Source organism: Eschrichtius robustus, chromosome 8 (genome assembly GCF_028021215.1).
Source record: "Eschrichtius robustus isolate mEscRob2 chromosome 8, mEscRob2.pri, whole genome shotgun sequence".
NCBI classification, from domain to species: Eukaryota; Metazoa; Chordata; class Mammalia; order Artiodactyla; family Eschrichtiidae; genus Eschrichtius; species Eschrichtius robustus.
In genome coordinates this window covers 18,479,169-18,506,853 of record NC_090831.1, presented here as the reverse complement: position 1 = coordinate 18,506,853, position 27,685 = coordinate 18,479,169, and the positions used below count along the sequence as shown (strand labels likewise).

The following is a 27,685-nucleotide window of genomic DNA, read 5'->3' as shown; positions in this document are numbered from 1 at the left end:
CAGCCCACGAGCTCTGGGCCTCTTCAGGAGGATCAAAACACCGGCCAGCAGACCAAGTGACTAGGGCCCATCAAAGGTCACCTGAAACCCCACACTGATGAGGGAACTGAGTAGGAGGGACGGCGCTGAAGAGGAAACACATGTCGAGGGCTCCTCTGGTCTCTAAAACCACTGAGAGAGAGAGAGAGGGAGAGGCGGGGAGAGGGGGAGAGAGAGAGAGAGAGAGAGAGAGAGAGAGCGGGAGAGAGAGAGGGGGAGAGAGAGAGGGAGATCTTCATCCAGTTCCTTGAGGATCAGCCAGGTCCCCACGTACAAAATGCTAAGTACCCTAGTTAATGGGGAGTAGGTGAAATCCAGAGTCACGGACCTGAACATCACCACGTCGCCCTATCCTCACGTGGGAGATGCATTCTGTGCCTCTCTCAGCAAGTCCAGTCACAGACTCTTCTTTGTCACTGCCCCTCAGAGCCAGTCACTAGGGTATCTCTGTGGCTGAAGAAGGCAAAGGTCTTTCACACCCACTTAGCAGGCGTATTGCCCATCAATAGGTCACCTCTAACTGGAGGGTACTGAAAAGGAATCTCCGTTCCATCATCCAAAGGAGCACACCCTTCATGAAATCACTAACAATCCCACTGCCAAGAGGGAAACTAAAAAGCGGCCTAGAAGATGTTCAAAAAGGGGAAAAAAAAGAGAAATCATCACTGTAGATAGATGCCCCTGGAGTTGCTTGGCAACCATCTCTGCTAACACCTTCTCCCAAAAAGGAACAGTTTAAGTCAGCTCCTGAGATTTCCCTGAGGCCAGGGCTCTGACCACAGAGGCCCCAGCGCTGGGGCCTTGGGATGAGAAAGCATTTCACTGAGGGGGAGACCTGGGGCCCCACCAGCAGGCCACAGGCTTACACACATGAGGGGGAAGAAAACTATAACCATGTTGCTTAAAGAATATGCTCTTTGAGGCAGGGCTGGGTGAGGTGAGTGAGGCGCTCAGGGTGCAGCATTTAAGGAGGCCCTCGCTCTGCATTTGCAGGAGCCTGTGTGTGCATCTTTAAATGTGTGTTCTGGGTGCCCCGCCGACCTCACCTTAGGCCTAGCCCTGCTCCTAGGGCAACATTATGACACGGTGCTTAAGAGTACTGCCTCTGGAATCAGCCTGCCTCTGGGTTCAAGTCCCAGCTCTTCTCCTTCCCTGCTATATCACCTTGGGTAAATCACTTAACCTCGCTGAGCCTCAGTTTCCTAATCTCTAAAATGAGGTTGATACAGGAATTGCCTTACAGAGTGTCATGAGGGTTAAATGAGAAAAATGCACATTTAGCTCTATGTCTGGCACCTACTCAATGCCCAGTAAACGGCAGCTAGGATTGCTATTTTTAAAAACACATAATAATAATAAAAATAAGAAGAAGAAGAAGAAATTTTTAAAAACATATAAGCAGCTCCCCAGAACCCCTTAAACTGGACCTACGGAATCCAAGTGTCTGGGAGTGGTCCTGGTGCCTCGGCCTTTAAAGAGCTTCACAAAGGATTCCCAAGGTGGGCAGGGTGGAGAGCCACTTCCTGTAACCAAAGTTCAGTAAACATCAGAGCCACCTAGGGAGCCTGTTAAAATGCACATTCTTGTCTTCCACTCTGAGTGCTTCTGATTCAGTGTCACCGCAGCCTGGGATGCTAAGTACCTAGGTGATTTCAACACAGGGTCCCCCAAATGACCACACTTTGGAAAAACTGAAACTGACTTGCCCTTGAAAACTCACAGCATAGGGACATGGGTCCAACTCTTCTTGTTTTTATTCCCGGCATCCTTAAAGCATGAGGGACAAAATATGGACCAAAGATGCCTAGTGAGTCAAGGCACACTCCTGGAGCAGTAAGGATGCCGTCTGTCCCCTGGAAGCGGCAGCTCGGCTAAGGCAAGGAAGAGGACCCAAGTGCCTGGTAAAAGTGACAGTCATCGTAAGAGAAGCTTACATTATTGAGTACCTACTGTATGCCACATAGTATCTCATGTGTTTTCACATCAACCCTGAGAGCTGCTATTATTCCTATTCTGAAAATGAGGAAATGGAGGCTCAGAAAAGTTATCTTACTACACAGCTACTAAGTGGCTGAGTCCAGATTTAAATAATGCTCCAGGCAGCTTCTAAGTCTGCAGTGCCAATGCACTTCTGTGATAAAATATACATAACATAAAATTTACCGTTTTAGCCATTTTTACATGTTCAGTTCACTGTCACCACCATCTACCTCCAGAACTTTTTCATCTTTCCCAGCTGGAACTCTGTACCCATTAAACACAAATTCTCCACTTCCCCCCTCCCCCAGTCGCTGGCAACCCCCATTCTACTCTCCGTCTCAATGAATATAACTCCTCCAGGAACCTCATATAAGTGAAATCATATCGTATTTGTCTTTTTGTGGCCACTATGCTCTGAAAAAGAGCTAGGTCTGATACGACCAAACTAGGAAAGTGTCTCAACCATCTTCCATACCCTGGTTAGTGTCATCAGCTTGGATGTCCTGTCTCTCCACCCCCAACCCAGGACTCCATGACCTATTGGTGTATTGCGGCAGGGTCACAGAGCTCCCCTGCTCCCACCATCCCCCGGCCAAAGGTGTCCTTGAACTGTTAATGTTCAGAGAACCACAACTGGCGTCACAGAACAGGTACACTGATAACTGCTTCTATGTTCAAGGAGCCCGTCACTGCGTCACTTTTATCTTCCTGATGTTACTCTGTCCTGCCCTAGAGAGTATTTACTTGGTTTCCTTTTTTCTTTAAGCACCTGATCCCTGAAACTGGCAAGCAGAATTGTGTTATGAAACCATAGGTACAAAGATAAAGCATCCGCATAAAAACACAAGCTTTCCCCACAGTGGAATTCCAGCTTGACTTAGAGGCAACTGCGTAGCCAAGTCTAACCCTGGCATGGTAAAGGTCCTCGGCCTCAGCTCACTGGCAGGAAGTGCTTTCCTAGGCTCTCATCATTAGTTCAAGTGCCTCAGGGTCCAAATCCAAGTCCATTTGGCTGATGTGGCCAACCTGAGCTCTGCCACAGGAGAGAGTAAGAGAGAGCCAGCCAACCAGCATTAGCTGGGAGCCCAACCTCTGCACAACATCGCACCAGGAATTTTAGGAGAGAGAGACACACAGAAGTCAGTCCTTGACATTCAGTTTCTACAATTCGGAAAAAGGTCAACCCACTGGCCAACCCTCTCCCTCTCCATCAGAGCTACCTTTGATTGCTGCGGTCACGATTGGACTCCCAGTGGTCAAGCCCTGGAGATTACCCCATGGTCCCCGCGAGGCAAGACTGGCGTCGGGGCTCCCAAGAAGTGACCCACAACACTGGGGGGGTGGGTGTGGATGTCCCTGCAAGGAGAGGGGCAGCCTCTCCTCAAGGTGCTGCTGGCCTGGGGGAGGGGCACCCAGTCACGTGTAGCTGCTCCTCTGACCCTTCTAAAGCCATCTGTCTTGCTCTCTGTGGCGCAGGGGTGTGCTTCAGCCTCACCCCTGTGCTCTAGGATTTTCTCCAGTGGTGTCTTGTCCATGAATAGTTGGTAGTTGTTCTTGTGAGGAGGGGCAAAGTCGGGAATGACTTATGTCACCACCTTGGTAATGTCACTTCTATTGCAGTCACTAAATGATCCTAGTTTCCAGACATGAACACTGGGCCACCTCAGAGGATGGAGTCCTTGGATAAAAGGGATTTGATTAGGACAGGGTCTCCCTGTGTCTGCTGCTACCATTTTATGTCTACTTCCAAAGGATGTCATGAATGAAACAAAGCGTCATGAATGAAAGCTTAGCCCAAAGGATATAAACATGATGTACACAGAAAGCCAGGCAAAACCCAAATCTGCCTAACTTCCCTAAATCACTTCTGAAGCGGAGACAGCAGGCCTCTGTGAGCCACTGGCTAGAGTGAACATGGCCTTCCAGGCCTAAATAATGCCACAGACCACTTGGCACATGGGCCAGAGCCCTTAGGAATCCAATCCTCCTCTGCCCTTCCTATTTTCTAATCCTTAATGTGGAAATCCTGAAACCAGCCGCTTTGCTCTCCATCATGTGGATCCCCATTTCAGACAAATCCCACGGGTAATCAACTGCACAGAACGCCAGTTGTATTTCCAGCCTGACTTTAAATATAAACTGAAATCCTTAATGCTTCACCGTGACGCTTTTGACATCAGGGACCCCCGTACAATAAATGCCGCCATTATCTGAATCGGCGCCCTGGGGTCTCCTCCACCTGCAGTGAGGGAGGGCTGGGCCACCCAGAATTAGAACCTGAATCTCAGTGCCATCACCGTTTACTACAGAATGGACGCAAAGGTTTGGAGGGGTCGTCTCGGAAACCTTTGGGGGAGAACTCTGGGAGGGATGGAGTCTTCTCTCTTTAGATGCTCCCAAAGGTCGCACCGTGTGGGGGACAGTCACAGCTCCACGCTTGCCTGCTAAGTATTCAGTAAGGCTGCCTCACCGGGAACTTAGGCCGCCTCACCGGGAACTTAGGCCTAAGACATGGAAAGATGGTAGCAGAATATTGCTGAGTCTATTTTTCTTGTGTTCTTACCTTTCCAGCCTCACCTTACACCGGTGATTCTCTATCAGGGTGACTTGGTACTCCGCCATCCCATCCCCAGGACCTTGGGCAATGTCTGGAGACATTTTTGGTGTTTTCAATTCAAGGGAGGGGTAGGTGTCACTGGAATCTAGTGATAGAGGCCAGGGATGCTGTGAAACATTCTGCAACACACAGGACAGTCCCCCACCACAAAGAAGTAGTGTTCCTGCTGAGAAACTTTAGACCACTCTCTGCTTTGCTATCGTCACGCCAGCAACAGACTTTTTAGTTTCTAGAACATTCTATATTCTCTCACTTTGGGCCTGCACACATGTTGTTTCCTTTAACTCCGTCCCACCCAGCCCTGCATATGGATAACTTCCATTCATTCTCCAGGTTGTGGCATAAATAAGATTTCCTCAGGGAGGCGTTCACTGATCCCCTAACCTAAATGAGGCCCCCTGTCATGCTTTCCAACAGTACCCCAATTTTCCCTTTCAGAACACTCACCACAGTCGCCACGACTTTCTTAATGTCTGCCTTGGCTGCTAGGATGCGAGCGCCACAATGCAAGGGCTGAGCTTTTTCACTGCTGTCCCCCAAGGCCTAGCCCAGTGCTGTCCCACTGTCAGTCTCAAATGCACGACGGAGGCCAAGAAAGCAGGAGGTTATATTAAAAACTAAGCAAGACACCCAGAGGCTTAAACCATCCTCCCACTAAGCAGGCACCAAAAAGACACTGCAGTAGCTCCTCATGAACTGATGTGGACCACTCCCTAAGATAAATGGAAAGGGCAAGACACTAGGCAATACTTATAGGATGCTATCAGCCATGTGGGGAAAGCAGGCAGGAAAAACTATGTATCTACTTGAATGCACATAGACTATCTTGGGAAAGATACACAAGCAACTGGGGACAAGGGTAAAAGGGAGACTTTCTTTTCACTGCATACCCTTCTCAACTTTGTAACACGTGAACATTAATTTTAAAAAAATAAGAAGCATTTAAATGAGATAGAAAGAGAGAGAGGGAAATAGTCTACATCTTCCAGAGATAAAAGCATCATTCTTGTAGACTGACAATATGATAAGTACCCAGCACAGGGTAACTGTGCCTTCTGGAAGGAGCCAGAGCCACATTTTCTCCACATGCGAACCCAGGCACATGCAAATACTTGTATATATAAAGAGATAGTCATTTTAGAGGCTTTGTATTTTCAAAACTAGATGGTGCTGGAAATCCCCTCCCTCGGCTTTGCTGTCTTGGTTCTGGCACTCCCCCTCCTCCATCGGCTGGATGCAGCTGTGAAGCTGATTCATTCTCCAAGCCCTTCTCCTCCTTTTCATCTTTCCTCCCTACCACCTTGAGGCCACTCTGTCTCTCATGTCCTTTCATCCCAAGCACTGGGCAAAAGAAGAGAGATGATAACGAAGCGCCAAAGTGAACAAATGTTGCTGCTCATTAGCAAAAGGGGAGGAAGGTAGGCTTAATGGAGAAAGAAGTTGAAATGAATGGCGAAGATGAGGTTTATCGATATAATCTGTGGACTTGGTGTCTTCCTATCACCTATTAGCATAGATAATGGAGTTGTCTGTATGATGAAAAAGGGGAACTGTCCACAGTTTACTAGAAATCACCACCAATTGTCGCTGGCTTCCCTGGCTTGGATTCTAAGAACCCTCCATTCTTACCAGGTCAGTTGCCATCTTTTCTCCGATTTGCTCCCATCCAGCCATAAACGCAAGACTCCTAGCCTTGAGTTGAACACATTCCCATGTTCCGTGCTTCCTCCTGTGGTCCAGCCTGACTCCACCAGCGTCTCAGGAGAACAGCAAACTCTCACAGTCACAGCAAGATCTTACTGGCCCCTGAACAGTTTTCAAATTGGAAGCGTTCCACAAGTTTACCTACATCAAATCGAAACACCTGGGAACACTGACACACAGACAAATGCCCGAAGTAATGAGGGTAGGCTTCCAAAAGACCCAAACAATGATCCATTGAGGACTTTCTATCTTCACTGATCAGATTAAACAACTGATCGATTATTTTAAAAATTATTTTTTGGACCTCCTGGTCCCCAGAAAGAACTTTGTAAACCTTTCTCAGCCATAAGCCCCAAAATGCCAAAGTATTTCTCTCTAGCTCTTGATAAAAGTTATCAACGACTACATATCAGCTGTACTCCATTAAAAGCATGGATAGCACAGAAATCAGTTTTTAAAAAATCCTTAGCTTTATAAAATTATAACATGGTTTACTCTAAAAATGAAATTTCTGATTGAGTATATCTTTTCTGTTCATCACTGATTAGTTAAAAATCCTCGTTAGTTATAATAATAAAATTTTCTAGAACTAGCTTCATTAATACATGATGATGATAATCCTAATAACATCTAAAAAATAATAAAGGCACGTATTCATTAAGCGCTTACTTTGTGCTAAGCCCTTTGTATTATCTCAGTAAATCCTCACCACAACCCTGTTATTATCTCCGAACTTGTATAGTCCAGGACTCTTACGAGCTATAAGCACCTGGTCCTTATTTATGAATTGACCGTTCTTCAAAAAAAAAAGTTCAGGTGAGGCAATTAGAAAAGGGAGACATCTTTCTAAATCACAGAGCTTTTCCCCAAATAGCTTGAAAAAAGTCTTCCAATAAATCTAGGAAGCTGGAGTGAGAAAATTATTTTAAAAGGTTAGCTAGATGAATGGCCTTCCTTGGAATTTTCTATCATAATGGCAGCTCACATATTAGATTAGGCTGATCAGGTTTCTGGGACCCCTCCTCTTAGGAAATCGCAGTGCTTGATGGATCCAAGCTGACTGAGGTCAACCCCCTCTCCACTATGGGGAACACATCCCCCTGGGCTTTGGACTAAGACCCTCAGTTTTCTCAGAGTCCTAAAGGCCACATACGATTCACAAACTATTTGCAGCACAATATGCTTGTGTACGAGATGCAGTGAGGTTTGTCACCAAGAGATTATAAAAGGAGAAAATAAACCCAGGATGTAGTAGTGTAAGATATTTTTAATGTGAGGGTTTGCTTTTTTTTTTTTTTTTAAGTTTCTTCAAAAAACAGCCTGTCTAGGATGACTGCATCTCAAATGTAGGTACATTCAACAGAGAAACTTAGGTTCAGAGGTCTCAAAGGGACCTCAGGAGACTTTTAATCCACTCCCTTGCTTTACAAGAAAGAAAACAGGCCCAGACAAGGGAAGTGATGTTCCCAAGGTCATATACGGGATTAGGAAGTGGACTTAAAGTCCTCTCTCCTGCTCCCTTCACCGCTTCAGGCTGCCCTCAATATAACCCCACATGACCACACACAAGCACGGAATTAACAACACCTTCTGAACCCAGGTGATGACCTGGCAAGGTTCAAAAGTATTTGCCAAATTCCTCTTGACCGTAATTTTAGCTAACTTTGGACAAAATAATAACATGAATGTGAAAACTTTACTACAGAAATTTCAAAGCATTCAGTTAACATTTCATACTGATAAAGGTGGAGAATTGGAGTAGAAAAAGGTTCAAGAAACGCAGAAGGAATTATCTTACAATAATCAGGTTGTTCAAAAGTCTGCAAGTCCTTCCTGTATCTTCTGAAGCTGTGGCCAGATGGAGGCAGAAGGTAAAATGATTATTTTTTCACTTTCCCAGCCTAATTTTGTTCCCTGAGCTTAGTCTATAAAAAATATCATATCACAATGTTCACAGCAGCATTATTCACGATAGTCAAAAGGTGGAAACAAGCCAAATGTCCATCAACAGACGACGGATAAACAAAACATGGCATGTACATACAATGGAATATTATTCAGTCATAAAAAGGAATGAAATTCTGATACCCACTGCCACACGGATGAATAATGAAAACATGATGCTAAGTGAAAGAAGTTGGACACAAAGGGACACATATTGCAAATATATAGTATCTAGAATAGGCAACTTCATAGAGACAGAAAGTAGAATAGAGGTTTCCAGGGCTCGGCCCTGGGGGAGGGGGACTGGGAAATTGTTATACAATGGAGACAGGGTTCCTGGTTGAGATGATGAAAAAGTTCAGGAAATGGATAGTGCTGAGGGTTGTACAACACTGTGAATGTACTTAGTATCACTGAATTGTAGACTTTAAAATGGTTAAAATGGAAAATTTTATGTTATGTTTATTTTACCACAATAAAAAAAAAACATATCAAAATCTGGGTCATATACCTTCATTTCTTAATTGGAATTCCTAAACTTTATCTATTCATTGCTATTAAAGCACAAATCTCAAGACCTGCTTACTATTGATGACATCCTGGTCAGTCTATGTATGCTCACATACGGAGAAACACCTAGGCCACGTTTTGCCCTGCAGAGATCCATCCACAACCACATATTCATCCTGAGACCTCCCACACGACGACTCCAACAAGACGGCCAACAGCAAGACTAAGGCAACCAGTGTTTCTGGGGACTTTGGCAACCGAACACCCTGACACCAAGTCTCAGCTCAACCTTTAAACTCCTCACCATGGGGAAGAGATATATAGTTCATACCTCTATACGCTATCCATAAAGAAAACTGTGTGCACATGCCAGGAAGAACTCAGGAATTGCTAACCCAGACCTGCTCCACCAGGCCCACGAACAAAGAGATTTCAGCCCATCCATGGCTATTTGGTGAACTCAGCAATTGCATGTTACACTGAACAGTGGGGGTCCTTAATGCAAATGCATATCATTAGGAGCTAAATCTTTGTACCTTTACAGGAAAAGGATATAATAAGCAGGATGTACCACTTGTGACTTCTGAGGAAAGGAGAGCTTTACATTTTTTTTTTTCCTTAATAGAATCTATTTCTCGTGAGGCAAAGAGAATCTGAGAATGAGAGTTTTTTGAAACAGAAGCCCAGAGAAGGGTGCAGAATATGAGTTTTGTGTGTTATAGTCATAATCTATCACGCAGGCCTGAGAGGTGCCAATTCTGGGCCATACCATGACCTTTATTCAACTTTAAAGGTTTTCACAACTTCATCTTCTTTCGTGGAAACCTTTTCATTGCCAGCGGTCTGATAACTGAGTCCCGTAAGCTTTTAAAGATGTTAAGAGTTTGTGAAGAAAAACAACCTCCAGTGATACTTTCCACACACATGGACATTGAGCACAAGTAAGCTGCCACTTGTAAAAAGGCCACTTGACGACATTCCCTTGTGCATCCGAAAGACACATGTCAAGATCACACTAAGATATTTAGAAGCAAACATCTTTAGAATAAGGTTTCGTTCCCAATCAAAGTGCTTAATTAGCAGAAACATTACGCTAGAGCACTGTCCTTGAATATGCATGCATTTGAACCTCCATGTCATTTTTTCTGAAGCACAAATTCTCCTCTCACTGGATGGTCAGGAAATGATTGGGCACAGAAAACCGACTGTCTGAGGTGTGATCCACAAAATGAGTTCCATCTTTCCAAGCAGGTTTCAGCTGCCTACCAGGGTGACACCGCGGTTTATGAGGGGGACCGTTCTTTTGTGTCTAATAGCCTTTTCTCCATTCATTTTGGATGAGCCAGGCTCCTATGGCCTAGTTATGGCTGAACTCTTTCAACACTTCCTGCCAACCTCTTCTGCCCCCCTGCACCTCCTCCCACCCCCAATTTCAGCCAACCACGTTTACAAGACACCAGTTAGGAAATCACAATTCAAATGAACCCATCCATTTGTTCAGCAGAAAGTGGCCTCTGGAGTTGCTCCACGTGAAGCCCACAGGTCAGAGTTACATATGGCAGGCTTGCAAACGCGAAAAGGCTATGATTTACTTATGACGACCATGTGTGTTTGATGCCCAGTTCCAGTAGGCTGTGGCTTCACTCGCCTGCCTCCGTCTGGGATGACCTAGCTACTCACTGTGTCCCATTTCAGGTACTGTATTTCCATTCCACGCTGGGGAAGCAGAGATGGGTGACCGGCTGGGGGCGGCACACACAGATGCCCCTAACCCTGCTCACCACATAACAATCTGTGACCAAACACAAAGTGTGCCAAACGTAACTTGCTGCGAAGGTTTGCCACGTACCATGGCTTTCAGGGGAGACTGGAGAAGTAGCTGCTGGGATGATTGACCACATCGGGTTCATTAAATTGTTGTGTATTTACCCACGAGGAAGGCTGGGGTGCTTGGGAAGGGAGCCCCGCTCCTCATTTCAGTGATTTCCACCCCGCACCATTTGGCACTGATGCTCCAAAGGCGAATGGCAGATATGCACCAGAAGGTCCAAACGTGGACTCCAGCTGAAGTGCAGGAAACTTCTGCCGTCAACAACCTCCCCGCCTCTACCCCCCAGTTGTATTTATACTTTGAAAGAAGTTAACACGAAGCAGTAGTCACCTGGGCGTGCTCAATTTTTGACAAGCCTTAGTCACTCTGTACCCAGCAGAACAATTCACATTATAGTCGAAATCCTGTGAAGATTCTGCCACACATGCTAACACTAAGATGCCAGTAGCTCCACTTACCTTCTTTATTAAGCCTCATAACCTCCCTGCTTTTTCCACCCTCTTTTCCAGCCTCTTCTAAATCTACATCTGCAGATGAAAAAGAAAAGGAAAAAAGAAAATAAGGACAAAAAGAGAAAAAAGGGGGGGGGGAGCCAAAGTCAACGGGGGGGGGGAGGGAGAGTGTTTATTTGCAAACAGATCGATATAAATACTGGATATGAAAATCTTTCAAAAATTGACAATGCAACATTTTCTCCCAAGTCCGTATTTCCATCTACCTGGCCCAGATAGGTACCAAAAAAACTATGCAAGCAGCAACAGAGTAGCCTTTTGAACGGATACACCGTGGGGCTGTGAAAGCCCACCCCGCGGGCTGCCACGGGGAGCGGGCACAGACAGACAGACAGCCCTGGCAGCAGGGCCTCTCTCTGTGCATTGATGATCTGTCTCTGTGTGTATTTATTTAGAGAGAGGGAGAAGCATGGAGGACACCGGGGGCCACTCTCTCTCCACACACACACTTTTTCCCAGTGGCTCTAGGTGAACGGAAAGGTTACAGGGTAATAAAAGGAGGAGGAGGCGGTGGGGTTCTTACTGTCGGAGCAGTGTAATTTGGCGGCGTCGATCCAGGAGGACCAGGGTTTGCCCAGAAACGCCTCCGGACTGGGCACTTTGCGATCCAGTGTCGCCATTGCTCTTCCTTCTTGTTGCTTTTTCCCTGTTCCTTCGGCAGCAGCAGCCGAGAGACACGGGATTCGAGAACGCTCCGACGTCATCTTCGGAACGTTCCGACATTGAGTGTTCTGAAAGGGGGAGGGAGGGAGGGAGGGAGGGAGGCAGAGGGGGAGGAGAGAGCGAGGGGGAGGAGAGAGCGAGGAGGAGGAGCCGGCGTTCAGCGCCCGGCCCGGCTCGGCTCGGCTCTCGGCGTCCTCCGCCGCCGCCAGGGGCACCAGAGAGACGCCCCGAGGCCCGGCGCCCGCACGCCCGCCGCCGGGGGCGGGGCCGCGCGCCGGGACCCGAGGCTGCAGCGCCCGGCCCTGGGATGCTACGGCGCTGTGGCCACCGCCGGCACCCGCGAGCCGGGGTCGCAGGGGCTGGGCGTGCGGGCAGGGGTCGGGGATGGCCTGAGAGAGGCGCGACCTGGGGCCGTGGGAAGGATGGTCTTCCCCGCAGAGTTGCGCTCGAGGACGGAAAGTTTTTGCACGCAGCCCCGCCAGCGCGTCCTTCCCTCGCCGGTCCCTGTCGCCCACGGTGAGGCGCCCCCGCGAGGATCCCCGCCGCTTAGTGGGGAGGGCCGAGCAGCCCCCCTCCCCGACGACCACCCCAAGCCAGGGAGGGGACCCTGGTGACCTCTCCTCCCAGCCACCTCTCCCTCCACCCTGTCTTCTCTTTCACGGTGGACCTTGGGCCGTGGAGGATTCCTGCACCCTGCGGATGCCTTTGGGAGCTGAGACCAGTGGGTAGATGGAAGTGGTTCTAAAAAGCAGGTGAGTTTGGGGCGAGAGGAGCTGCCTTCCCATCTCAGACGGCGGGGCGTTCAAAGCTCAAAACTCAGGGCCGGGGTCCCCCCAGTTTCTCCGCGCGACGCGTGTCTCCGGCTCTCAGAGAACCACTGCGTAGAGTTTGCTCCAGGATCACGATAGTGGGAGAGCGGACTCACCCACTGTCGGAAGATGCTGCTTGGCGGGCCAAGCCCCTGGAGCCGTTTCCAGCGCTCCCCACTGTGAGATGAGGATGGCCCGGATGAGCGCGTGCAACCTACGGCCAGGAATCTGATTCCTGGGAAAATTCACTTCAGGCTTAACTGCTTTGGCCAGCTAGAAAGGAAGCGTTAAATTTTCTCTGGATTTTGGACATTTGAGGCTTTAATTGAGATTTCCCCCCTCTCCCTAGGGGTTGGCAGCAAAGGCCTTAGAAGGTCTTCTGGTATCTCTCTCTTAAAAAAAAAAAAATCATTTAATTTACTAGGAATTACCTAAAATATACGGACACTCCCCCACAATCGATATATTTCCCATTTCCCCCAGCACCCTTTTAGTTCTTACAACCTCTGTTTCTGCCCCAATGGCCGAAGAGCATGGATTTGAAGTTGCTTTGTACTGACGTCTGCTGTGCCTGTCATCTTATGCTCCTGCACTTGGCATCCTGTACCTCAAAGCCAGGTTTAGGATGGGTGATGAAAGAGGAGCTGTGAATTGATCTTGTTGTGATGTTTGTGTGAATGGGCTTATTTTGGGTCAGACCCAGATAAATTTCATTTGCCTTTGCTCTCTTTGGAAGGGTTCCTACATAGGAACCACTAAATGGCTAAGGTGCCACTGAGTGGAGATTCTCATTTTAAGGATTGGTGGTGGTAGCGAATATTTATTACTTATTGACCTCATCATATGCCAGACACTATGCTTGACATTTCCATCCATCCATCCATCCATCCATCCATCCATCCATCCATCCATCCATCTTTTCAACAAACATTGCCTGTCATGGACTACCATCCCCAGCAGAGAAAGACAAATGAGACCCAGCCCAGCTCTGGTAGAGATGCAGTCTGATGGTCTCTGTGGAAGAACGAAGGTGTGAAAATTATCAGCTCCCTGGAAAAATAAGACATGTACCCAGTGACTGGCTGGGGCAGTGAATGGTGTGGTCTCTCAGATCTGTGCCTGTCTGTGGGAGGAACTGAAATCTAGTTTGGAGTGATCAGAAAATGTGTCACAGAGAAGATTACACACAGAGGAAATGACTCTGCTTTGCATCTTGGAAATGGGGGCGGTTTATAATGGTAAGGTGAAGATTGGTCTTGCCAAGGGAAGGGGGAGTAATGGTGTCAGCAGAGCCTTCAAGCTAAGCAAAAGTGTGGTGTGTTAGGGTGTTGAGTGTGGTTTACCTGGGATGGTGGGTTATTATTTGGGTTTGGGAGTGGTGAGTTTGTAGTCAGGCCTGAGTCAAATTATGGAAGGCATCTTATGGCAGCCTAAAGAATTTGGGTTTTGTCTGACACTGGGGAGCCACTAAAGGGCTTTCTGTAGTAAAAGGATAAGTAGAAAGTGTGACTTAGAAAGATTACTTTGGCCTTGGTGTCCAGGATGTACTGGACTATGGAAGCTGGTTAGAAAAGTAGTGCTGCACTATTCATGATGTGAAGAAAGGAAGGCCTGAACTTTGATGGTCCCATGCAGGTGGAGAGGAGGAGACAGGTATGAGAGACACTGTGAAGAAGGGCCTCATCAGAGAGTACGTTGTATGACTGGATTTGGGGAAAGGGAGAGAGAGAGCTCAGAGGTAGAAGTAATTAGATCTTAGAACATTTTCCTCTTCCCCTACGGCTTTCCAGTTTTCCTTCCATTTTGGTGTTTATTCCTCATTGTGCATGCAAGGGTGGTAGGCAGCCTCTAAGATGACCCCAATGACCCCCACATCCTGGTGTGCATGCCCTTGTGTGATTCCCTCTCCTTCTCTGTGGGCTGGACCTAGTGACTTGCTTCTAACAAATAGAATGTGGCAAAGTGATGTCCCTTCTAAGGTTAGGTTCCAAAAAGACTGTGGCTTCTGTCTTGCTCACTCTTGCTCTCACTGGCCTGCTCTAAGGGAAGGCCACAGCTTGCAGTTGTGAGCTGTCCTTTGGAGAGGTACATGTGGCAAGGAACTGAGGGAGGCCTCTGGCCAACAGGCCATGGGGAAGTGAGGCTCTTTGTTCAGTACCCCGTGAGGTGCTGACTCCTGTCAACAGCCACGAGAGTTTACAGGCGTGTCCTTCTCCAGTCGAGCCTTGAGATGAGACCACAGCCCTGGCCCACAGTTGTGAAAGACCTTGAGGCAGAGGTTCCCAGCTAAGTCAAGCCTGTATTCCCGATCCACATAAACTGTGAGATCATTAACGCTTGCCATTTTAAGTTGTTAAGTAACTTGTTACATGGCAATAGATAACTAATACAGAATGGTTTGGGTGTAAAGTGATGGGTTAGCAAAAAACTTACTAGAAAAATATGTTTAACAAAGGAAGAGTCTGAGCAATGTTCCCTTGTTCCTCTTTTGAGCCTCCTGTGAATTGTGTATCATCGTTCTCTAAATTTTTGGCCAGCTTTGTGCAACTGGTTTACACTAGTATCTCCTACATGCTGAGTATGGTAATTTATCTTTATCCTTTGGGTACTCAAGTTTCTGCTATTTAAACTCAATCACTACTTTATAGAGAGTTCGCCAATGACAGGGTCATGATGTAACTGTTGGGAAAAAGTCTTTAGTGACAGCGATGCCACCACACTGGTGGCTGTTACAACCCTACCCTCCTTGAGGTATGTGGAGGGTACAGTGATGAAGGGACTCAAGCCCAGGGGCTGGGAGTCAGTGACTTGAGCTTCCAGAAGATTCTGTCTCCTCTCCTGGGAGCCACTTTAAGTCACTCAAGAAAAATCAAAGCTTGTTTATCATCAGGGAAAGTAAGGGCATCTAAGGTGCAGAAGAAACAAAGCCATGGTTCACTATTTTAACATTAGTTTACTACCCCAGCTGAGTTTCTCAAGTTATTTCTGCCCAGCACCCTGAAGATGATAAGACAGCCCAAACATTATTCCCTTCTAGCTGGGGGGATTTTAGTTTACAACATAGTAAAGTATGGGCTGGAATCTAAAAGTGATTTGGCCTCTCTACAAAACAAGACTTTGGATACCATTGCCATGTTTAACTCATAGAACACGTATACGTTATAGCAGTTAGAGTTATGAGGTATAATTGTAGTTTCTACTCTAAGCCTTCCACAGTTTCTCTGACTATGGAGATAATAATACCATCTTTGTGAAACTATAACCCACCTATGACTTCGTAACTATGGATAAAATGGCTGTCAATTAAATTACACCGCTGGGAGCCAGAGAATGAAGAAGGCATTGCTCATCCAACTACTAATTTTTACACTTGACTTTAGATGAAAATTGAGGTCAGTTGGGAGTAGTATTGGGGTCAGCATGGTGCATATATATTATTATATGCATGTCTATACTTATATACCAACTATGTATATGGCAAATTTATTGCAGACTTGAATTCCTTTGGTAGTAAATAGTCCCAAATATTATTAGTGACAACAAGAATCTTATACATCCTTAATAGGAATAAACTGACCTGCAAAACAGTAATTTAAAGCACCTTAGTATAATGTCTATGTGATAAAACTGTCTAGCAAAGGGGTAACACCTTCTTCCCGCATGATTAATGTTTAGGAAGATAAAAGGGGTGTAAATATTTTTATTGTTTTATTATCTTTCTTAGAAAAATGACAGCGGTTGGTTTAATTAAAAAGGAGACTCTCCCATAGACCAAATAAAGAAATCAGTTCAATGGAGATGACAATGGAAAATACCTATTTAATTTGAATAACACCTGGTTCTGGGGAAATGTGCATCAAATATGGAGCCAGCATTCGCTTAGTGTGATTCATGTGCTGTTTCACCACATTACTGAAAAGAAGAGAGGAGGGAATATTAGCTCTCTCATTTGAGGATATTAAACTCCTGCTGGGGTTGAGGCGCTGTGTGCGCACCCTACTTCCTACCTAGACCGATGTTGGGAGTTACCTGGAGGCGATGAGGAGAAAATGACATGTTCCATTAAAATGAGGCATCCCTGGAATTGTTTGATGTTCTTTGCTTTAATTGAATCCATCTATCCCATCTGCCACTCTTTTCTCTAAATTTATTTTCCTAACCCTCTCTCTCTGAGAATTGTAATTTGGGGGGAAATTTTACATACGTTGTTACCTTTTATAAAAGCTCCCTGTATCTGGAGGGCAGATGTGCTGTCTCCCTCACCTTGTTAGATTAGGTTGCCTGCCTCTTCCCTGACCCCTGTGTGTTGGTGGATCAAATAGGACTGGGATAAGAAGACCCCTAGAAGCACCAGGGGTAGGAAAGAAAATGGGAATTCCAGGCTTTTTGTTATTGGTTTCAATATAAGACCCTAGCCACATGCCTGGTCTGAATAAACATGGACTCTATTAATAAATATCACTACAAAGACATGAAATTTGCATTCTGACTGGGGAAGAAAAGCCAACATGGGAGTGTGTTATCTCGAGGTAGAGCTGCCGTGAACCCCCTGGCAGATTCAACCGTGGCTTTGATCACTTGGGGCTCCCCGGACTGGCTCTGATGCTGCAGGCTGAGGAGACCTCTGCTTCCCAGAGTGTGGTAGGTCCAGCCCCACCCCTAGCCACTGCTCTTTCTTGGGGGGTGGGCAGGAAAAAAGATGGCTTCTCTTTAGCCTTGTTGTAGAAATCACTTTGAGCCCTTAACCTAAATATAAATAAATACAAATTTAACGTTAATGTACACAAATTAATCGGAACGAAGCCCACCCACCCCATCCAAACTCACCAGTAATATAATTGGGGAGGCAATGCAGGTGGAGGCCAGAGCACAGGCTTGAGGTTGGCAGGTGTGAATTAGAACTGTGCTTGAGTCATTTGCTCGAGAACCTTTCTTAATCCATCTGATCCTCAGTTTCCTCATCTGTTAAATGAGTACTAAGGCGCTTTTCTTCAGATGGTTGTGAGGATTAAGTGAGATTCTGGATATGGAGCCCCCAGCATAGGGCCTGTAAATGTTTGCTATGATTATTACTTTGGTCGCAATGCATCCTGTAGACAACAGCTGCCAGTCAGAAACAGGCCAACCCTCTGATGCTAGAAGGGCTCCTATGGTCGCTTCTGACAAGGTCCTTCTCCTCAGAAAGGAAACTAAAGCTCTTCTCTCTCCTTTGTATGAGGCTGCTGCCCTGCATCAATTGGTGGAGACTGCTGTCTGAAACTTCTTCTGCCTGGAACTCCATCCTGACATGGACTTCAGGGCAGGGTAAATATCCCTTTGTTCTGGGAAGACCCTAGAAGACCCTTTTGTTATGCACAAGAACTGCAAAATCCAAAGTGTGACTGGAGAGAAGACAGTCTTTGCATGACAATGTAAATAGTTGTCGTAATAGTAAATGGAGGGGACTTCCCTGGCGGTCCAGTGGTTAAGACTTGCCTCCCAACGCAGGGGGTGCCTGTTCGGTCCCTGGTCTGGGAGCTAAGATTCCACGTGCCTCGTGGCCAAAAAGCAAAACATAAAAACAGAAGCAATATAGTAACAAAGTCAATAAAAATTTTAAAAATGGTCCACATCAAAAAAAAAAGAACTTAAAAAAAATAGTAAATGGACTGGGGTCTCTGCAGATTATTTTTTTCCTGAGAAAAATTTATTCTCTTTTGTAAAAGAAACAATACTGAATTCTAAAAATCATGTATAAATGTGTTCTTATAAGATAGTAGAACAATAGAGATAAGTGGAAAATTCTCTTAGAATCGCCCCCTTCAAACGTGGTCACTCCCCTGCCCCCAGATCACTACCATACCCCCAGGTCTGAAGGCATTTTTTCATACCATTTTCTATACATTTACCTCCTCTATAGACTTAGCATTACAGCTGTAGATGGTATTGCTGTGTGTGTGTTCTTTTCTATTTTTTTAAAACATGAATAGCATCATTTTGTGGAGATACATACATATATGTGTATATGTGCGTATATATGTATGTATATATATGTGTGTGTACTCACATGTATGTGGATATATATGTGTGTGCATATATATATATTTTTTTATCCCGGTTGAGAGAGAAGCCTTGCATGAGCATAAACAAGATTGACACGTGCAACAGACCATTCTGTGGATATTTTTCTGCAACCTTCTTTTTTCACACATACTATTACATGTCATTACATATGGAAATCCCTCATTCTTTTAAACTGCTCCCAAGTATCCCATAAAATGTTCCAGAGTCTATTTATCTATTATCTTATTGACAGACATTTAGGTTTCTGGTTTTACAAAAAATAGGCTGATCAACATCTCTATTGTTATATATGCTTTCTGAGCACATGAGGGAGTATTTCTACCTGAAAGTAGAATTGCTGGGCATGTACATTTTAAATTTTAATAGTTCTGTCAAATTGTCTTCTGAAGTAGCTGACTACTTTATACCCCCACTAGTAGCACAGGAATGTGCCCATTTTTTCACGTCCTAATTAACGCCTAACATTTTAATTTTTGCCATTATTACGGTAAAAATAGCTTATCTAATTTGAATTTCTCTCTAGTATGTTTCTGAACATTTGTTCTTAGGTCCATTGTATTTTCACTTTGTAAATTGCTGTTGGTATCTTTTGATGATTTGTTATTGGTATTTTTTTAGATCTTTTCATTGCTTTATAGGAATTCTCTATACATCCTAGATTTAGGTCTCTTGTCTGTTTGAAAATAATGTAATTTTCCAGCTTGTTGCTTTTCTTCTTTTAACCTTGTTTATGGCATCTTCTCCATACACTTTTTTTTTCTCATTTGGATGTAGTCAGATGTATCAGGCTTTTCCTTGAGGCCTTTACTTTTTGTGTCTTTCTTAAGAAGAACTTCTCTTCTCCAAGGTTATAAAATATTTTTGTGTATTTTTTTAATGCTTAATAGGTTTTTGTGTTTACATTAGATCTCAGACATTTTTGGTTAATGACGTGAAATTAAAAAATTTTTTTAAATTTATTTATTTTTGGCTGCATTGGGTCGTCGTTGCTGTGCGTGGGCTTTCTCTAGTTGTGGCGAGCGGGGGCTACTCTTCGTTGCGGTGCGCGGGCTTCTCATTGCGGTGGCTTCTCTTGTTGCGGAGCATGGGCTCTAGGCATGTGGGCTTCAGTAGCTGCAGCACACAGGCTAAGTAGTTGTGGCTCGTGGCTCTAGAGCACAGACTCAGTAGTGGTGGCGCATGGGCTTAGTTGCTGCACAGCACGTGGGATCTTCCCAGACCAGGGCTCGAACCCATGTTCCCTGCATTGGCAGGCAGGTTCTTAACCACTGCGCCACCAGGGAAGTCCCGATGTGAAATAAAAAATTAATTTTTGATCTTTTTCCAAACAGTTACCAATTTTCCTGGGCATATATTGAATAATTTATCCTTTCTATAGAGATCCATTATATACTTACTTTCCAAATATATGGCTATGTTTTTGAGCTGTTTTCTGTTCCATTGCTTGAACTGTCTTTTGCAGCCTCAATTCCTCTTTTTTTTTTTTTTTCTTTTTATTGAAGCATAGTTGATTTAGAATGTTGTAAGAGTTTCAGGTGTATAGCAAAGTGATTCAGATATATATATTGAATATATGTGTGTGTGTATATATTCTTTTTCATATTCTTTTCCATTATAGGTTATTACGTTGAAGATAGTTCCCTGTGCTATACAGTAGGTCCTTGTTGTTCATCTATTTTATATATAGCAGTATATATCTATATTCCAAACTCCTAATTTATCCCTCCTGCTTCCCCTTTGGTAACTGTAAGTTTGTTTTCTATGTTTGTGTGTCTATTTCTGTTTTGTAAATAAGTTCATTTGTATCATTTTTTAGATTCCACATATAAGTGATATCATATATTTGTCTTTCTCTGTCTGACTTACTTCACTTAGTATGGTAATCTCTAGGTCCATCCATGTTGCTGCAAATGGCATTATTTCATTCTTTTTATGGCTGAGTAATATTCCACTGTGTGTATGTATGTGTGTGTATATATATACACCACATCTTTATCCATTCATCTGTTGATGGACATTTAGGTGGTTTCCATGTCTTGGCTATTGTAAACAGTGCTGCTATGAACATTGGGGTGCATGTATCTTTTCGAATTAGAGTTTTCTCTGGATATATGCCCAGGAGTGGGATTGCTGGATCATGTGGCAACTCTATTTTTAGTCCATACTGTTCTCCATAGTGGCTGCACCAATTTACATTCCCACCAACTGTGTAGGAGGGTTCCCTTTTTCTCCACACCCTCTCTAGCATTTATTGATATTATTTGTAGACTTTCTGATGATGGCCATTCTGACTGGTGTGAGCTGATACCTCGTTGATTTGCATTTATCTAACAATTAGTGACGTTGAGCATCTTTTCATGTGCCTGTTGGCCATCTGTATGTCTTCTTTGGAGAAATGTCTACTTAGGTCTTCTGTCCATTTTTTGACCAATTCCTCTTTTAATTACTCCTGTTTCATGATATTTTTTGCTGTCTTTTCGGAAAAAAAATGTTTCTTTGCCATTATGTATTTAGAATACTCTATCTTAGTCCATTTGAGTTGCTGTAACAAAACATCACAGACTAAGTAGCTTAAGAAAAACAGAAATTTATGTCTCACAATTCTGGAGGGTGGAGGTCCAGGATCGGTGCAGGCAGATTTGGTGTTCAATGAGGGCTTCCTGCTTCTTAGATGGTACCTTCTCACCATGTCCCCACATGGCAGAAGGGATGAGCTAGCTCTCTGGGGTCTCTTTTATAAGGGCACTAATCCCAGCCATGAAGGCTGCACCTTCATGACCTAATCACTTCCCAAAGGCCCCACCTCCTAATACTGTCACCTTCGGGATTAGGACTTCAACATATGAGTTTGCAGGGGGAACACAACCATTCAGACCCTAGCACTCTTATCTCTAAAAAAGTATTTTTTATTCCTGGGAATTGTGTCATATGTGTTGTTGTTCACCATTTGTCGTAAGACATTTCATGATGGAGACTGGGCCAGATCAAGTAGATCACTGGAAACCTTACTTCATTTCTTGTTCACAGGGAACCACAAAGGTGGACCCAATGGCTACAGCCAGCTTGGACTCTTGGTGAAAGCCTCCCCCAAGGTGATTTTCCAAACCAAATATCTCAGACTTAGGGAAACGAGTTGTTGAGAGATTGTCTTTCAAGTATTCTGAAAAGGCCAACCCCTGTGGGTAGTGGGTGAGCCTCTATGTGGATATTCCCATCTGTCAGTCATCCTGCGGGGCTGGGGGGCGAAAAGGAGCCCTGGGAAGTGAAGGCTGGAGGAGAGGGAGGGAGCAGGCCTGAGACAAGCGCTGGGTTCCTACACTTCCCAGATGGCAGAGGACTGACCGTCCCCCAGGTGGTGGGAACGAGGCAGGTGAGAGCCTTTTGCAGGCTGGGAGCCGGTCAGGTAGCGTCCAGTTGGGGACCTGTCTTGGATGACCTAGGTATGACTCTGGAATCCTTCAATCCAGTATCCATCCATTCATAAGGTTTTCTCTGCTGTCATTTCCCTTGCTTCCTTCAAGATTTTAAATGACTTGGTCTTAGGTAGCTGTGTTGTGGGAAATTAAGTGATGGGCTTATACTTACATGGAAGCCATGGTAGCAAGGTTGAAAGCTGCTATCTTCACTTCATGCCAGCCCTGTGTGGTAACCATTATTCAAGAGAAGATGGCAGCCCCTGGGCTCCAGGAGGTGGCCAGGTACAGAGTGAGCAGGGGAATGCCTAGGTTGCAATGTCTCGGGTCAGCCCCCAGCAGTCCCTAACACCTTTCCTCCAGCCCCAGCCCCCAAAAGGAGGAAATCCTGAAAATGAGAGGCCAAGGTTTGGGTTATATTTATATGACAGGAAATAGAAGACTAGTGTCTTGAAGGTCATGAAACAATCATTGTGGAACTCAGAGCTAAGCCCAGGTTTGTTCGAACAAAGTCCCCGTTGTTTGGAGGCCAGATTGCTCATAGATGACTACTTCTCAAGAATGATTCTAAGGCTATAAATTTAAATTGCCACATAGGCCAGTGTTTCTCAACCAGGGATGATTTTCCTGCCTCCCCCTTTTCTGCCCCACGCCACCCCAAGGACATTGGCGAAGCCTGGAGACATTTTTGGTCGTTGTGACAGGGAGGGGAGGGGTTCTAATCGTATCTTGGCATCTAGGGGGTGGAGGCCAGGGATGCTGGTAAACATCCTACCATGAGATGCAGACATCTCCCCATCAGTGAAGATTTATCCAGCCCCAAATGATAGTGAGGGGGTCCAGAAACCCTGATGTAGGACAATGGATTTCCAGTTTTCTTTTTTGTCTCCAGAGGATGAACACCTAACCCTGTCAACTGCTTTGCCATCGTGGGCTTCTTTCATCACACAGACACCCAGCAAGGCGGGGGCTGTGAGAGCCATCATCGCTACAAGAAAAACTCAAGTCTTTCCACTTTCAATATATGAAAGCCAGATTTTGTTACTGGATGAATTTTGTTACTGGATGAATGAAACCTTATGAATGGATGGATACTGGATTGAAGGATTCCAGAGTCATACCTAGGTCATCCAAGACAGGTCCCCAACTGGACGCTACCTGACCGGCTCCCAGCCTTCGATTCCCAGAATCGAAGAAAATGTAAGCTCTCTATCTTAGGGATATACTTCTTAGGCAATCATCAAGTAATGTGGACGTCTCTTTCTTATTCTCTGAATCCTTTACAGACCATTGCTTTCCTATTCTAATGGGAAGGCTGATCAGCGCTAAGACACCCAAGCTAGATAGCTCTTATTATTCCCAATTTATAGATGATGAAATTGAGGTGCAGAGGGGAAGTAAAATAAAGCACAACTCCCTCGCGCTGAAGTTATCAAACCCCTGGCCAGGGTTACTGCATAGGTTGTGCACTGCACAGTTGGGCCACTTTTAAGGGACCACCATTCACATCACAGACATCATAGATTTACTGTGACAGTCTTCCTGGTGGATGGCACTAAAGTGCCTTGTTCTAACAAAATCAGGAATATGAAGACTATTTTCTAACAGATGGAAGTAAAGTTTCTTGGAGAAGGTGTGCCTTTTCCTGATGCTCACTGTGGTGCCAGATGAACTCGCAGAAGGAAGGGGATTATTGGTCCCTCTTTGTCTATGTTAACAGTTCAACTGGGAGTTTTACTTTTTGCTTGAACAGAGGTCACCCTCCCTTGCTGACCACGTGTGTAACTGTAAAGTATTGTAGAGTGAGGCAGGTTACGATGAATGCATTTGAGTTGGCAGATTTCCCAAGAAGACTGTCACGTATGAGAAATATGGTGCCTTGAGGGTTGGAATAAATAAAACGATATTGGTATCTAAATTTGGTTGTTCACACTTCAGGTACAGTTTAAGTCATCTTAAGGCTGGAGGAAGACACATTGACATGTATATCAGTTTAATAAATGTGGCAGCAGGAGGTGCAAAGAGTATCGTTTCAATTATGGATTGACCTGTGATTGAATAGCAACGTGTGTTGCCTAGTTTGTTATCGATGCTAAGTAATGGCAGGTTCTGGACTCTCAGGAGGGAGAGGGCAGATGTTGGAGCACTGATCGACTCGTGGGCTCCATGTTTTGGCCCTGTACAGGGAGAATCAAAATACAAGTAAAATATTGTAAGATGGGACTGATAGTATTGCAGGTGTTAAAAGAGCCTGTCCGAGCTTTCGTCCTTTATACCTACAGAACCATGTTTAACACAGAGACAGTACTCTACAACATAACTGTCCTGTTTACCTTTGTTCTGAATCTTTACTGTGCCATTTCATGATGTTTTAAGGGAAGAAGGACCTCACCGGTTGCCGCATTTGAGAAGGCTTTAGTTTTTCCACCTATGCAGACACCTTGGCATTTAGACACTTTGGGTAATCGAAATAATCGCCTCTTTTAATGCCTAGCAACCACCCAAACTGGGGTGGGAGGCGGAGTATATAAAGGAATTAACAACCCCCAGTTTATGATCGGAATAAGAAAGGTTGACAGACTGACTTTGCCTGGCCACATGCCAGGTGGCATAGAATGTGAGTAGTTGTGCCCATGAGGAGCTTACAGACTAGTTTGAGGGCGATGTAGGTGTAGTCAATAACTGGAGAACAGAACAGCCGGTGAGAAGGTGCAGATCCGATGTGCAGATAATAAATGCCTAGGTGTTTCAGCAGGACAGATTGCTGTGGTGGGCGGAGAAGGCTTGGGGGAGAGGAGGAATTTGAACTGGGCAGTGAAGGACTGGGAGATATAAATAGCCGGAAGGGAACAGAGTGATGGATGGGGACAGTGGCCATCTTAAGTAAGTGCCTCAGGTCACAGATAATAGTTCCCTAAAACAAAGCTCTTAGTGGAAAACAGGCAAGGCAAGAAGGGATTTGGAATCAGGAAGGGTTTAAAACTGTTACACAGTGTTTCCAAGATGAAAATCTGCAGTGTGAGAGAATGTGGGTAATAATACTGTGTGTTCTTAGTCAAATAGCATATTTCTTTGAGAAATACTATTTAATCAAGAACAAATTTCTAAAATTAGGGCTCTGTTGATCCAAATGAGCTAATGAGGTGAGAAACTTGAAGTTCTCAACGTTCTTTAGCCATCTGGCCAGTATGTTTAGAGATTGCACCCAACTGTACTGATAAAAGGGCAGTCTCTGTGGTTTACCTTTAACACTCCAATACTGGGTCATCTTCAAAGACAAGTTCCACAGACCTTCCACTCTAAGCAGGCTGACCGAAAGGCTGAGATTGCCTAGGGAGTCCTGGATTATGCAAAATTATTAATAGTTTCCTCTTTCAGTCTCAAAAGTGTCCTGGTTTGGGTGATAAATTGTATGACTACCCTCATTCTAAGTGAGCCACTTTGGACTTTTTTTGCTTATTCTGTGAATCCTTAGTGGCCAAAAAGGATGCTTCCAGCTTAAGGGTATTTGCCCACATGTGCATTCTGTCTTTTTGAAATGTTCTTTTCCCTTGCATATAAAGCAATCTTTGCAAAAAATTCAGAAAAAAAACCCAACATAAATAAGGTGAATTATCAAAAATCTGGAAATAAGTGTTAATACTTTGATATAGATGCATAACTATATCTATTAATTTGTCATATATTTGTATATTTTTAGATCCCTAATCTCCAAACCAAGCCACTTTATTTGGATTAGCATTCCAAATATAAATATATAGATACGGCTACTACCTAAAATTATATATTTAGAACTATATACTAACATAATCAATATAGATAGATGTAGATGTAATGACATTTTAAAATAATCACTTTTAAAGACAGCATAGTATTCTAATGAAAGGTTGTTCTTAAACTATAATGTATTTAAATCCTCAAAATGGGCAGAAGACCCAAATGGACATTTCTCCAAAGAATACATACAGATGGTCAAAAGGCACATGAAAAGATGTTCATCATTGCTAATTATTAGAGAAATGCAAATCAAAACTACAATGAGGTACCACCTCACACTGGTCAGAATGGCCATCATTAAAAAATCCGCAAACAATAAATGCTGGAGAGGGTGTGGAGAAAAGGGAACCCTCTTGTACTGCTGGTGGGAATGTAAATTGGTGCAGCCACTATGGAGAAGAGTATGGAGGTTCCTCAAAAAACTAAAAACAGAGCTACCATATGATCCAGCTATCCCACTACTGGGCATACCTCTGCACAAAACTCTAATTCAAAAAGATACATGCACCCCAATGCTCATAGCAGCACTATTTAAAATAGCCAAGACATGGAAGCAACCTAAATGTCCATCAACAGATGAATGGATAAAGATGTGGTATATATATACAACTGAATATTACTCAGCCATAAAAAAGAATGAAATAATGCAGCAACATGGATGGACCTAGAGATTATCACACTAAGTGAAGTCAGACAGAGAACAATACCATATGATATCACTTATATGTGGAATCTAAAATATGACATAAATGAACTTATCTGTGAAACAGAAACAGACTCACAGACATAGAGAACAGACTTGTGGTTGTGGTGGGTTGGGGGGAAGGGAGGATGGATTGGGAGTTTGGGGTTAGCAGATGCAAACTAATATACGGAATAGATAAACAACAAGGTCCTACTGTATAGCACAGGGAACTATATTCAATATCTTGTAATAACCTATAATGGAAAAGAATCTGAAAAATAATATATGTATATATGAATCACTTTACTGTACACCAGAAAGTATCACAACATTGTAAATCAATTATACGTCAATAAAATAAATAAAAAATTTTTTAAATCCTCAATTTGAGGCATTTAGGTTCTTTTTAATTTATTTTGTATTTATTAACAATATTGTAATGAATGTTTTCTAAATCTTTCCACACATTCATGATTATTTAGGATGCTTTCTTATAAATGAAATTGATAAGTAAAAGGGGATATGCATTAAAAATTTTTTGATTGTCAAACTTAGCCAGAATGTGTGAGAATTCCCACTCATGGCCTCATCTGTGCTGTATCTGTTATTCTTTTTCATTTTTTCAGTCTGACAGGAAAGAATTTCATCTCTTGGTTATTTGAGTTGTATCTCTGGTTGTTGATGATTCGTATTTCTTTTTTAGTAAATTGCTCATTTTTCTATTAGAGTGTTTACTTTTCTCTCTTATTGAAATGTGAAAGCTCTTTGTATTTTACACAAAGTAACCCTTTGTGTTATAAGTTGCAAAATTTTTTTTTCCTAATTTACTATTTGTCTTTTATGTATGGTAGATTTATATGTGTGCATGGACATGTGTAGGTTCAGAAGTCTTTACTTTTTGTACAATTATACCTATCAGTCTTTCCCTTTATGTTGTTATGTACTTTTTTAAAGGACTAGGTTTTCAACAATATTAACCTGAGAAATTTTCTTAATTTTATCTGATGCTCTCAAACCCCTTGAGCTCCTTGTTTCAAACTTTACAGGGTAGGCACTGTAGATAGACGAGACATACTTTTTGTTTCCGTTTCCATGGTTCAGTATATCTCCCAGAAGGGGTTTAGTCACTTTACAAATT

General features: G+C 44.0%; 1 protein-coding gene and 1 long non-coding RNA gene across 6 annotated transcripts in view; one reads left to right on the top strand and one right to left on the bottom strand.

Moving 5' to 3' along the window:
* The window catches only part of ATXN7L1 (ataxin 7 like 1), a 230,892-nt gene extending 219,035 nt beyond the window's left edge, over nucleotides 1-11,857 (bottom strand). For all 5 annotated transcript variants that reach the window (XM_068550396.1, XM_068550397.1, XM_068550398.1 and 2 more), the window contains exons 1-2: nucleotides 11,661-11,857; nucleotides 11,084-11,152 (exon numbers count right to left, since the gene is read on the bottom strand). In XM_068550396.1, the coding sequence (XP_068406497.1) occupies nucleotides 11,084-11,152; nucleotides 11,661-11,841 (250 nt within the window). In that variant the 5' untranslated portion in view covers nucleotides 11,842-11,857. The remainder of the gene's footprint in view (nucleotides 1-11,083; nucleotides 11,153-11,660) is intronic.
* A 295-nt stretch (nucleotides 11,858-12,152) lies between these two features.
* Nucleotides 12,153-25,683, top strand: LOC137768405 (uncharacterized). Its single transcript, XR_011074747.1, has 4 exons — nucleotides 12,153-12,552; nucleotides 17,828-17,913; nucleotides 21,700-21,764; nucleotides 22,978-25,683. It is a non-coding gene; the product is annotated as an uncharacterized lncRNA (long non-coding RNA).
* The last annotated feature ends 2,002 nt before the right edge of the window (nucleotides 25,684-27,685 follow it).